The sequence below is a fragment of the Aulonocara stuartgranti genome (assembly GCF_965226115.1).
Source record: "Aulonocara stuartgranti genome assembly, chromosome: 5".
Classification (NCBI taxonomy): domain Eukaryota; kingdom Metazoa; phylum Chordata; class Actinopteri; order Cichliformes; family Cichlidae; genus Aulonocara; species Aulonocara stuartgranti.
This window is the reverse complement of record NC_138943.1, coordinates 25,836,236-25,849,945: the sequence shown is the minus strand read 5'-3', so window position 1 is coordinate 25,849,945 and position 13,710 is coordinate 25,836,236. Positions and strand designations below refer to the sequence as shown.

The 13,710-nt window shown below is 43.6% G+C and overlaps 1 protein-coding gene and 1 long non-coding RNA gene across 5 annotated transcripts in view; both read left to right on the top strand.

The window, feature by feature from the left end:
• The first annotated feature begins 2,295 nt into the window (after positions 1–2,295).
• On the top strand, positions 2,296–4,213 carry LOC309706089. The gene is made up of 3 exons (XR_014276670.1): positions 2,296–2,607; positions 2,807–2,894; positions 3,607–4,213. It is a non-coding gene; the product is annotated as an uncharacterized lncRNA (long non-coding RNA).
• A 495-nt stretch (positions 4,214–4,708) lies between these two features.
• LOC309707187 (tensin-2-like) overlaps positions 4,709–13,710 on the top strand; it is a 36,952-nt gene continuing 27,950 nt past the window's right edge. For 3 of the 4 annotated variants that reach the window (XM_082534343.1, XM_082534342.1, XM_082534341.1), the window contains exons 1-2: positions 4,709–4,812; positions 10,369–11,365. In XM_082534343.1, the coding sequence (XP_082390469.1) occupies positions 11,243–11,365 (123 nt within the window). In that variant the 5' untranslated portion in view covers positions 4,709–4,812; positions 10,369–11,242. The remainder of the gene's footprint in view (positions 4,813–10,368; positions 11,366–13,710) is intronic. The other variant, XM_082534345.1, reaches the window with a different exon arrangement.

Here is a 13,710-nt window from a genome sequence, read left to right as displayed (position 1 = left end):
ATTTAATATGAGGGCAATATGAGCAGAGAGCACAAACATGTTGAGGGATTGTCTGTGTTAGTTCAGTGAGATAGTTACTTGTAAAGAAAACATTTTTCACTAGCAGTCAAAAACTAATGTGTGCACTTAGTCTGCATTTTTATTTAGATACGAACAAAATGATAGCAGAAGTGCCGCCACATGTCTGGCCAGAAAGAGAGGACTAATGTGTCTATTTGGTAGCTCAATGAAAGGCTTCAGTTAGTTAAGAGTGAGGAAAAAAACTGCCTTCACGTTTGTAGTTGTGTCCTGTTGTACAATATTTGTAATTTTAAAGAAACAAACAAAACTCTACATTTTCAGAAATATTTGCGGGTGTTTTCTTGTTTGTTTGTTTTGTACTACTTGAACACTAAAGTGGCTGTGGCATGAATAAGGCACGGCGGGACCACGGAGCGACGTTCAGAGCCAACTTTATTAGATTCACATCACACCACACCACCACCAACCCCTGAGTCCCCGTGTTTTAACACGGCGGGCGTGATTGCGGATGCCGTGCAGGTGCGTCCGCACGGCCCCGCAGACCACGCCCCACCACATACCCCCATCGCCCGATTGAGGCCGGGGAGCAATCTGGCCGAACCTACTCCCCCCCCCCCCCCGCGAACTGGGGCGAGACTCGGCCCCTAAACATCGGCGCCCCAGCCCCTGACCAAGCGACGGGGAAGCGTCCGTTCTGGTGGCCGCCCGCGCATCCAGCGGCAACGGCGAAGCTGGTCCGGAGGTCGGCCGCGTAGCAAGCGGACACGGCCCCCCAGGCATGGCCGTGAGCTCCTGCACACAGGCGGCTGGGCAGACGTCAGGCGCGCAGAATCGACTGGTGGCAGCGAGGCTGGACTAGCCAGCCCGCCGATCCCCGGCCTGGCGGGGCTGTCCCGCTCCTCTGCCTCCAACTCCGGCTGCACAGGTTGCCCTGGAGCAGGGACCTCCGTCTCCCCGCACAGCTGCTCCGCCACCGCCTCCGCCACTCCCGTTTGGAGCGGCTCCCCGCACAGCTGCTCCGCCACCGCCTCCGCCACTCCCGTTTGGAGCGGCTCCCCGCACTGCGCCTCCGCCCCCAACAGGCACAGCCCCTCGCCCACCTCTGGGTGGAGCGACTCCTCTGCCTCCGGCAGGTGTAGACCCTCGCCCGCCTCGTCCTCGGCCTCCGATTGGAGCGGCTCCTCCACCGCTCCCGGCAGGAGCAGCCCTTCACCCGGCTGCTCCTCCTCCTCCGGCAGGCTCGGACCCCCGCGTGGCTCGTCCACCACCTCCGGCTGCCGAGGTGACCCACACGGCTCCTCCACCGCTTCACTGTCCTCGGGACACACTTGTGGGGGTGGCGCCCAGGCCCAGAGCAGCGCTGCCAGCTCTGCCATCTTCCCCAGGTGGCGTTCGCTCTCCTTCCGCAGCTCTTCCTGTTGGCGACGCACCTCCGCCGCCTGCTTCCGCTGGGTGGCCGCTATTTCGGCCACCCTCTCGGCCAGCTCTTTCCTTTCCTGGCTCTGGTAGGTACCCGCCATGCCGCCTCCTGGGTTTCGGCACCAATGTGGCATGAATAAGGCACGGCGGGACCACGGAGCGACGTTCAGAGCCAACTTTATTAGATTCACATCACACCACACCACCACCAACCCCTGAGTCCCCGTGTTTTAACACGGCGGGCGTGATTGCGGATGCCGTGCAGGTGCGTCCGCACGGCCCCGCAGACCACGCCCCACCACAGTGGCCCTCCACTGAAATGAGAGTGCAGTTAATTTAAGTTTGAGACCCCTGATTTAGATCAAACACTTTTTGTAATAGTGTTATTTTAATTGTCTCTCAGCCATAAAAGGCTGATGGGGTATTGTCGCCACCCCACCGGGACATCCAAATTTGTGAATGTGACAACTTCAGAACAAGGGACGTAGGATTTTGAAACTTATACAATATGTGCGTCTACTAAAGATCTCTGTCGAGTTTGAATATCAGTGTCCTCGACCTCAAGGTCAAAGGTCACGTTTTCTGAAAATCTTGTGAACACATCAAGAAAGATACCATAGGTGCATCAACTGGGAGAGTGAGGGGTAGCATATTATTTATATGAACTGCAGTGCTGTTCCTTTTACTTGGGTAAAGATCTGAGTGCCCTTTCATTGTGGTACTCTGTTTCAGTGAAAACAGTTTTAACATGAGGATTGGGGAAAACAGTGTTTTTTACAATAACCTGTCCTGTTGAGCAGTTTTAGCGAGCAGAATCATGGTCTGAGTGCTTTGTTGTGCTGAGATGCAGGGGCGGAGCGTGGGGGTGGCTTACGGGGCTTAAGCCCGGGTTGTTTTGTCAGAAGCCCGGGGTATTTTGGAGTGTAATTTTTTCATAGTTAGATGCCTGGCTGACAACTGTATAAAACAAAAAGTACACACAATATTCGAAGCACATAGTGCACACTGTGGGAATTTACGACTGTGCGTGAATCCCCCCCTGATATTGGTATGATCCAAGCTCAGGCACTAAGCGACTGAGCGAGGGGGCGGGGGGAGCTGCTGCCCGTGAGTGCGCTGTTGGAGAGACGGAGCCAGCCATACTAAGGAGAGCTTAAGTTTGAGCAGGTACCAAAGCAAATCATTCGTACCGTACAAATAATGTAAATATGACGGTGCATCACGAAAGATTGATATGAAACTGATCACTTGACCAATATTATTTTACTTGCTCTTCAAGTGAATCAACAAATGGCGAAATGAAAAGCCGAACAAATGCTATTTTTTAGAGAGTCTTAGCTTACGTGTGTTTATTTCATATTTTCAGTTCTTACCCTCCCCGACTAATTCGGTTTCAGTTATGTACTGAAATATAAGAATGGACATTAGAGGGTTCTTTCAAAGAAAAAACTCAGGTAGATGTTATTTTATATATTATGTTTTGTATGTTGTTCAGTATATTTCTATGCAAAACAAGAGGGATTTCAGTACACAGCAGGATATTCACATTTGTAACCAGATATTTACATACACTTTAGGGAGAAAACATAAAACATTTTTACTGTACAACATCAATTTAGAGTAAACTTTTGTTTTAGATAAATATTGAAATATATTTTGAATTAGTTAAATGTCAGAATAAAGCGAGACAGAGCTGTCTATTTTTTATCACTTTCATTAAATTTAGGAGTACATGTACACTAAGTTTATTGTTAAATAATAAGAAAACTCCAGACGATTCCATTCTGAGCTGAAGAAGCTTCTGATAGGTTAGTAGAGTCCATGTGAGTAAATTGGTGGCACAGCTGTGGATGCATATAAGGCAAAACACAGAGCCTGTTTCTTTGACATGGGAAAATCAAGAGATGTCAACCAAAACACCAGGAAAAGAATCGTGGAGCTCCATAAGTGTGGCTCAATTTGAATACAATTTGGTGCCATTTGCAATTAAAAAACACAGACAGTTTCTCTCTTTACTCTTAAAGTTAACAAATATGTTTTTATATTTATCAATCTAAAAAAATAAACATTTAGTCTGATTTGATGTTACAATTAAAAAAGTGTTTGTGTTTTGATCTGAAGAGTTTGTAAATATCTGGTTTCAACTGTATATTTGATGATTGTCAGCACAAAGAGGGAGAGAGAGGAGCAGAGATTGAGATGGAGAATGAGGACAGAACAGAGATGAACAAGAGCAGGTGAGACACACATGTTAGTCAAATGGTTGCTTACTAAAAGTATCACTGTATCATAGGTACTCATGTATCTCGTACCTAGTGTTTCTTTTTAGGTTTGCTATTTTTCAAATTCTATATTTATTAAGTTCTGCAGGCTTGTTTGCACAACAAGGCTAAATAATTATATAAACTTTTCTCAATCTAAATATTGTACTTTGGTAGAATTAAATAAATAAGTGTAGTGCAGGTCTATGATGATTTTTAGTGCTACTATCATCTAGTTCTGATTGTGGTTATGTCTTGGTTAAGTCCTCAGTAATCCTGCTTTTGAACTGTTGTAGTCCTGTTTTAATTCTGGATCAGTTCTGGGTCTGGTTGAATTGGGGTTTAGTCCCTGTGTCTTGATACAGCCCCGACTTCGTTCTGTCTTGCTGCTCAATTAAAAAACTAGTTTAAGGTGTCCTGCATGTGTGATATATATATTTCCCTATATGAAGTCATTCTTTTTTGAACAAAACTCAAAACAGAGCCTATTAATCTTTCAGTCATTTCTACACCCCCCCCCTCAAAAAAAAAATAAAAAAAATCCCACATGCATACTACCCTTTAGGGCTAAGCCCCGGGTGTTTCAAATGTCTGGCTCCTCCTCAGTGAGATGGGGAAGACAGAATATCAACCAAAAGTTAAAATGTTTTCAATTTATTTACATGTCACTGAGTGAAATATATGTGAGTGAAATTTAAATGACCATCAGACACCCTTGATCTGGAGCTCTGTGCAAGATCTTAGCTCATGGAGCTAATGGTGGATCAGTCCAAAACTTGGAACTTGATCTGAAGGCAGCTGGAACCACAGTCACATCTGGTAAAACTCTACATCGTAATCAGTGTTGGGACTAACGCGTTAACTACGTTATTATTGTGGTAACGAGCACGGTAACTAGTTATTATGCCAAAACCGGGAACGCGTTACTCGTTACTGGGATTTAGATAGGCTCGTTATTCGTTACTTCGTGTGGTGGCTATCGCGGAGCTTCCACAGATTCAGTAACATTAGCAAGTGGTGGATGCCAGCAGGTGGATGAAGGAAAAGGGAGGCAAGGGGAGAGACCCGAAGCGGCCGCTGGTCCGAGAGTGTCAGGTGAACTGAACTTCAGGTAAGAAGTTATAACCTGCAGTCCATCTGGGTCAGATATGAACCAAGTTTAGTTGGAGTTTATTTTCGTTATGCTGACTTTTTCGTACTGCGTGCTAGCTAGCATGACGGAGTTTCTATCCGGTTGTTCAGTGATGACGCGACGAATCCTACTTCCGGGTCTAAAGTAGTCTGCGTTTAATATGGCTTTTGTGTTGTTAACATGTTTAATGTTATGTATTTTCTTCTATTTGATCTCAAAAAGCTCCTAAAACAGTCAGTGATCACTGTTGACCTCCCTCGTCTTTTATTACCGCTAATCATTTATTTAAGCTCAGTTTTTAAAACCTTAGGATGTAACTACAGCCCAGCCCATGCAGCAGTATATGAATGACTAACCTCGTATTGTGGATGGATTATCTCAGTTGTTCTCCTGGCTGAAGTTTGGTCCTTTTACAGCATCCTGCCATGCGATTACATTTGTTCCTGACCACCGAGAACACTCACGTTAACTTTTATCGAGTGGAAAAAAAGTTTGTTTGTTTATATTATGCTAACATAGCTGTGTCGCTAGCGGTCACGTAGCACACCATTATATACCAGCTAGCCAAACTTCAGTAACCCTACAAACGTCACTGCTGTTTAGTTTTCTGTCTTCATTTATGCTGGAAGTGATAACAGAGCTGTATGTTTTAATTTGTTTCCAAAACCCCGCAGTCAGGACATGCTATATTATATTTAGATAGAAGCTAGCGAGCTAACTTCCTGCTAACTTCTAACTCCGTTAAATGTCATAAATGTCCGTTTTCATGGATGCCTGGATGTTAAACTCAATTGTTACACCTGGTAGAGCAGAACGCTGATCATTTTATTAAAGATGAAAGACTTTAGACAGTTTTTCAACTCTCAGTAATGCCATAGTGATCGTTTGATATATGGACCTGCAGCGGAGTTTAGGCCCAGACACGGCTAGTGACGTCAGACTGAACAACCGGATAGGGTTGATCTGATATCCTCGTGTTGGTGTTGTTCCCAGATCATCATACTAAATGTTGTTGCAGGATCAACATTGCATGTGACCAATCAGAATGTTGTGACGTCATACTTTTGCGACTTCGGGAAAAACCGGCTTAAAACAAAAAACTGTACTTAAGCTGCGTGAAACCGCCTCTGTCCGCCGATCAACGGACCCTGACCCTAACCCTAACCCTAACCGTAACCCTTTAATAAACAGTAAGCAGAATTGATATTGTCCTTGCAACATTGGAATTTCATAAATGCACGAATGGCTTGGCGCGCAAAGGAATAACGTCACAACAATGTGATTGGTCACTTGCAATGTTGAACCTGGAACAACATTTTCATGATGGTCTGGGAACAACACCAACACGAGGATATCAGATCATCCGTTTCTATACAGCTGGGTGGGTGCTATGTTACTGATGTTGAACTTTATTTTGTTCATAAGGTTAATTATTAGAGTTGCCAACCGTCCCGTAAAAAACGGAATCGTCTGGTATTCAGAGAAAATATCATGCGTTTCGTATTGAGGTGAAAAGGAACACAGTTTATGTTTCAGCTACAATGAAAAAGACACAAAGCTGGAGTTATTCTGTGTTTACGCTGCACAGCTGCCTCTTCTTCTCTCATCCTCTCACCCTCCCTCTCCTGTTTCTACTTCAATCATGAAACCGATCAATGATCAGCTGATCGGCTTTTCTCTCTTGTTTATTTATCGCCCACTTTGCGCCAGAAAGAGGAAACCAGCAGATGTCGCGCTAAACAACAGCAGCACGTTTAAGCTTGATCAGCTGTTGTTAGAATTTATTTAATATTAGTTTCTAGTATCAGCTGATGTTGGCTGGAGCCACAGCTGTAAACCTGCTGGTCATGATATCGGTTTGGTTATGTGGTGAGAGGGAAACATGAAGATGAAACCAGGAGACGTCCTTACTGAATCATCAGAGCTGTGATGAAGAAACAGGTTTACCTTTTAGGTGACATGAATGAGTTGAAGGGAAGTTATGAACTGTTTCTGAGAGACAAATAACACCAGGATCCTTTTCTAAGTAGCTGACAGCTGGTAACTGTGCAGGGGCGGGTCTAGCAAAGTGTTGCCAGAGGTCCATGTAGGGCATTAAAAGGGAAAGGGGGGCACAAAGAAATACTTTCTTATTCTCTAAAATGTCTCACTTTTAAAAAAATAATTATCTGAGTCTTACAACAAACAATTGATAGATTGATGCATATATACCATCAGAACAGTGTACATCACTGTCACAACAGCGTTTGTTTTCATTCAAAGGTTTTATGATTTTTCCTATAATGGTCAAAATGCCCGGGACGATTTTTTGTCCCAGTCCAGCCCTGTATGCAGCTCATCTTCAGTCTGGTGTTACCTACATCTTCCTATTCAGAAGGCAGAATTTCCGAGTTCTGAGTACAATCGAAAGCACCACGACTGCAGTTTTTGTGTTGGATGTAAAAAGCAGGCTAGGATAGAATCAGGCGTGGGATTTCTCTCGTGGAAATGTGCACATTATTTTTTCCTTTCTATTGGTAGGTGGCACAGTGCACTTGTGGCAAGTAAGCAAGCTAGAAGACCGGCAAAGTTATGGAAGAAACACATTAACAAGAGAATTCTGAGTAAAACCAAAGTTACTTTCCCTAGTAACTAGTTACTCTGAAAGTAACGATTAACTTGAAGTAACTGAGTTACTTTTGATAGAAGTAACTAGTAATCAGAGGTGTGGACTCGAGTCACATGACTTGGACTCGAGTCAGACTCGAGTCATTAATTTTATGACTTTAGACTTGACTTGAAAAAATGTTCTAAGACTTGTGACTTGACTTGGACTTTTACACCAATGACTTGGGACTTGAATTGGACTTGAACCGGTTTACTTGAAAAGACTTGATATTTCACCCCAAATATAAAATTTAACATGCATATTATATAGAGATTGAAAATGTGACGTCATTCACGGGTAGAACCGCAAAGGATTCTGGGAACTCGTGGCAAGCGGTACTAGCGCACGCAGGCTTTCAATTAAAATCAGTCACACAGCGATAAAAAGAAACACAAAAATGTCAAGAAGCTGTTGTATTATTAACTGCAATAGCCGGTCGCATGACAGCCACGGGAAGCCGCCGGGTAAAGAGATCGGTTGTTATCGGATTACGTCGTGGAAGAGAAATTGTTCGAGCCATGTTTCCGAAGTAACAAAGAGGCGACTGGATTGCAGCCATTCAAAGATCAAATATAACGTCCTAGAACACTCCAGCTCACAGGTTAGTCTGCTCCAAGCATTTACACGAAGGTCAGTCTGCTGTTGTAGTTATTACGTATTTTATCATAACATAATTGTTGATATAGGTTACAAGCAAGTCTGGCGCTGAACAGAAATTGTCGCGCTATGCTCCTTTGTTTATTGTGCATAAATAGTGAATTGTCCTGACACAATATTGCGTTTCGCTTCTGTTATTATGGTACATTGACAAAAACATATACTTTTATTCACAGGATAAAACAGGTTTTTTGTATCACTAATTGCCCAGTACGATTACAGCATACAGTATTATTGTCACTGCTACATTTCTGTGATGGGTACCAGAAATTATTTCCACTGCTAATTAATTACCGTTGAGCTCAAAGGTCCTATTAATAAACGGTTAACGAATGTGTATTTATGAAGACGATTTGTGAGACTGGTAAACTTATGATACGTACGATGGTCTTTCGTTCTACACGGTGCATTTCAAGGTCCTGCACCCATCCGTCGGTAAACTGTACCTGGGCTTGTTGCAGTGACCTGAAGTTACTAAACTTCATGAGTGTATGCACTCACTCCAAGAACCGTATGATTATAAATATGCATATAAATATGCTAAGATGAGATAGCTGACTTCATCTAACTAGCAAATGTTTTCCAGGCTACGTTGGTGATACAGTTTTTTTTAATGTGTATGATATTTTTGTCATGCGATTTTAAAGCTGGTCCTACAACCGCATCCAAGAATAACATGCAGCGTATCTCAGAACTGTCGGTGAAAATTATTCTTGGAGCTAGGTTTAATTGAGCTGCATTTTAAAGAGGTGCAATTTCACAATTTGTGTATATTTTCTAAGTTCACTATTTTGTATGTGTTGAGAAAAACACAGATTTTAAAATTACATGGTCTAATATTTACATTTAGCATAACTGCAACATTATTTTTTCGTTTGTTTTTTTTAAAGACTCGAAAGGACTTGAAATTCAAAGTTTCAGACTTGTGACTTGACTCGGACTTTTACACCAGTGACTTGAGACTCGACTCTGACTTGCCTGACATTACTTGAGACTTGACTTGAGACTTGAGGATAAAGACTTGAGACTTACTTGAGACTTGCAAAACAATGACTTGGTCCCACCTCTGCTAGTAATGTAACTAAGTTACTAATTTAAAGTAACTTACCCAACACTGATTGTAATAGACTGAAATCGTGGTACGGTCCCCCTTCTCAAGAAGGCAGTTGTACAGGTTCATCTTAAGTTTGCTAATGAGCATCTAAATCATTCAGGAAAGATTTGGGAGAAAGCAAAATGTGTAAAATCCTCCTTCCTTCAGTCAGAACACTGAAGATGGCATCAAAGGAGTGGCTAAAGAGGAAGCACATTAAGGTCATGGAGTGGCCTAGCCAGTCTCCAGACTTCAGTTCGATAGAAAATCTGTGGCAGAAACTGAAGCTTCGAGCTGCCAAGTTTCTGTAAAGAGGACTGGACCAAAATCCCTCCTGAGATGTGTGCAAACCTGGTGACCAACTACAAGAAAGATCACACCAACAAGGATTTCTCCACCAAGTACTAAATGATCAAATACTTATTTCACTCGTTGACATGCATCTATTTATAACTTTTGTGTAATGTGTTTTTTTCTGGGTTATTGGTTGATATTCAGTATCTCCCTTTTAACATGAAACTACCATAGAAGTCAAAGCATGTTCATTTCTTTGAAAGCGAGCAAACTTACAAATAGGTCAAGTAGGTGATCAAATACTTGTATCCCCCACTGTATCCACACATAACCAGCCCCCACACCTGTCGCCATGACAGTTAAGAGGATGGCACACACAGGAGGGTCCTCCATACCCTTTTCCACTTCACACCACAAAATGACCGAGGTTCATGTCCACACGTTAAGTTTTCAAAGAAAGCTGCCTTGATTTTATCTGAATTTATAGCATACAGCTTTTAATCTCTCACTATCACTGATTTCTTCTCACTGCTGCTGTAGATGCTGATGATTTGATGCCCAATTTAGCTCCCGGCCACAGATTTGTCTCACATTTAAACCAAAGACTGCTTTGTACAGCCTAACCAAGCCCTAAAAATGTGGCTTTAAAAAGAGTTTATTGTTGAAGCTTTTCCCCTCCCAACTGCAAAAACCCCCAGATTGAAGCAGTATTTTGTCTGGGGAGCCCAGTTTGAGGATTACAGTTGTGTGTGTGTGTGTGTAACAGAAAGAGAGAGCTGTAGTCTGAAGGAATGAACACAGATCTAAAATTTAAGCACAGAATGTGTCATTGTTTTAATTTCAGTGGAGAGAGAGAGCTGCATCCAAGTGAGGAAATAAAGCGAGGTCGGTGATGATGTCATTTGTCCTGTCAAACAAGGAGGTGAAGCTGATTACGTTTTAGGCTACATAAACGCCCATGGGACACGCCGAGATAGAAGACTTTTCCTCGAAACAATGCGGAGAGGGAGAAGAGTGATCAGTGCTATCAAGCCAGCAGTTAAGTTCTCATGAGCAAAGCCACAGAGACCAGAAGGATGACATGTGTGAAAGAGGTTCAAACTAATCACTCTCCCATGAGGAAGAGGAGCGTGAGAGGAGCTGCAGTAAAGCCAAAGCATAAGGGAAGGGTTTGACATCAACAAGCCAAAACAGCTGCCCCCTTCTCCCGCACAGCAAGGGAGGGAGAGAGAGAGAGACAGGGAAGACTGGAGGGTCTGTAAGTGTAGAGCACAAGACATTTGAGGGTCTGTAAGCTGGAGAGAAGGAGTTATTAACAAGTGGAAACGGTGGAGGGGGGCGGGAGGGAAGAGAGAGGCGGTGAGTGTATGCTTGTATGTTTTCAGAGTGAAGATAGTCAGAGAGCAAGGGGCGCAGGGGGAGTGTAAGGGGATGCGGGTTGAAGGGTAGGTTCTTGGTGACAGAGGGAGAAAGAGCGGTTGTAAGAAGAGAAGTCAGGGGGTGGAAAGTTATCTGGGGTGGGTTTCGAGGCAGGGTAAGCCGTCAGAGGCGAAGAACAGAGGTGTGAGGAGTTGCTGAGAAGGACGGAGGAACATGCTGGAGAACAAGAAGAGAGAAAACATGAAGTGCTGAAAGGGGTGGAAGAGAAGAGGAAATCACTCGCGAGGAGCTGAGGAAATTTAAAGATTAGAGGTGCAAGAGGCGTGTTTGCTGCAAGAATGGGGTGCATTCACAGTACGAGCACTGTGGGGATACAAAAGCACGCACATGACACAGAAACTGGAGGAATCCCTGTGAAGGCAGACCCTGAGGTACCTCCTGAAATCCTTCAGCTTGCTGAGGTAAGTGAGTAACCATCAACACGCTGGTTGTGCACAGTTCCATCCTCAAACGTGTGCAGTTTGAAGATAAACACAAAGTAAAATCACAGGTCATTAGAGATCAGCTGTTAAAGTCAGTTTGAAACACTCTAGCTCTCACTTTACATCCACAGCACCCGCTCGATCTGCTTTGCCATTTGACTCAGCAGCAGAGGCTGAACTTATGCACTCATCACATGCTTGATAACAACCAAAGGAATCCAAAGAATTGCCACTGCGTTTCCAAATTAGACGAGGCCTGGACTCCAGAGCTGCTCTGTCTCTCTTATGAAATATCCCAGCAGCACATCATAAACAGAAGTGTGCATACCGAAGGGATCAAAGTGTTTGGCATGTTCCTTTTAGACCTCTCTCAGAAGCTTGTGAGCTAAGAAAGCTAATAAACTGTAAACTAAAACCACAGTCATCAACAGTGAACCAAGAAAAAAGGGGGGTATGCAGAGCAGCGGAAGGGAGGATTCATGCGATCGCTGTTAAATGATGTTCCTCGGGTATCAAAGGTTCAGGAGGAAGTGGTATAAGTTACTGTCTGGTTTTGACCCACCGCCTGCCTGTCTGCAGCCTCTATTTAGGAACATCTATGGATTTAGGTGCAAGCTACACTTCCACATGCATGAAGCCTCCTGGTATGCGCACTGGAATATGTGTGTTCTCACATGTTAGAGTAAATCATATTGTGGCATGCTCTGTGTCAGTGTTAGAAGAGAGCAAAAGAACAAAAAAGGTAAATAGGAAATGAAAAAGGTTGTGCATCTTTAATAAAACACACAGTGAAATGAAGCTGAAAGCTCAGACATCTGTGTGACGAGTGTGTAGTTTCTCTCTGATATTGGAGATATTGCTGGAACAAAAACATTAGATCATTTGCGGCTTCATATCCCTTGCTTGTGTTTTCCTGTGTGTGTGTGTGTGTGTGTGTGTGTGTGTGTGTGTGTGTCAGAGCATGCCAAATTATGATGACATAGTCCCAGCTGAATGGGCGGACTCGTATGAAGTGGAGAAGAATGAAGTGTGTGAATCTGTACATGCAACCAACAGTGCAGGAGTTTGGTTTTTTTGGTTTTGGTGGGGGGGGGGAGTTTTTTCCTCTCTTTCACACAAATGAAAATCTGAACTAATTCTTGTTCCTATTTTGAGCATTTTCATAGCTTTTAGAGGCGACAGCCCCCTACTCCTGCAGGTTATAAATACCCAGCCAGAACTTGAGCACACTCCTGGCTCGCCACCTGCTCCCGTCCCTTCCTGGGCAGATTGTATGTCTGTGTGTGAGTGCGTGTGAGAGTTTTGTGACTCCTGGTCTCCAGCATGTCATCACTTGTGAGGTGCCGCTGAAAAAAGAAATGAGGCATTTAGTGCCAAGGAGGTGTGCGTGCGTGTGTCACTGTACTCTGTATTTATTTACAGTGTGCGTGCGTGCGTGCGTGCATGCATGCAGGCGTGTGTGCGTATGTGGTTGCAGCTGTATATTTTTGCCAATGTGAGGCAGTGGTACAGTGTATATTTCAGATAACTAAAGCTTTGTATTGAGGCACATGACAGAAAACTCTCACGACACAAAGCGGCATTACAGCTTCATTTTAAAAAGCCAGGGTAAAAAAAACAAAGCCCTAATAAATGCAGTTCAGTCCCTTTCTTCATCCACACGTTAGATGTGGAAGTCCTTCGGGCTCTTTGGTCAGTGGAGATGCCTGGAGAATGACACAGACTTTGGCTGCGAAAAACAAATGGGGTGGGGTTCTAATGCTGCAATGCAATACTGCAACACTGCTGATAGCCACAGGAGCCTCTGGAGACTGAATGTCCGTGCAAACAGAGATCCTTCTTACTGGTATCACTGCATATAAAGGGGGTTGGGCATAATCTAACAAACACCTGTGCAGCACAGCGTAGCATATATTCAGTCCTAGTGTTGAAAAAACTCAGTAAAATTCATTAGAAAGCTCAAATTATTCAAACTTTTAAAGCATTCAAAGCATTTAGCAAATCGTGCCAAAAAGTTTGTGTTTACTGTCTGAGTCAAATTAAAATGACAAAGCATTTGTCAGCATCACCTCAGCTTTGAACTGTACTGCTTTTATGACAAATGCCTCGACAGTTGTTTGTGCAGTTCCAGTTTAAACTAAACTTTGGCTTTCTTGTTGTGCTCCAGTTATTTGACAGCGTTGTCCTTCTTGTCGCCCTGATCTTTTGAGCGTGGTGTTAAAAATGCTTTCCCGATGTGTAATTTTCTGTCCCTCTGTATGGAACAAAATCCTTTTGTATAGTTATATTCAGAAACACTCTGAACCAGACCCATAGTGATGGGC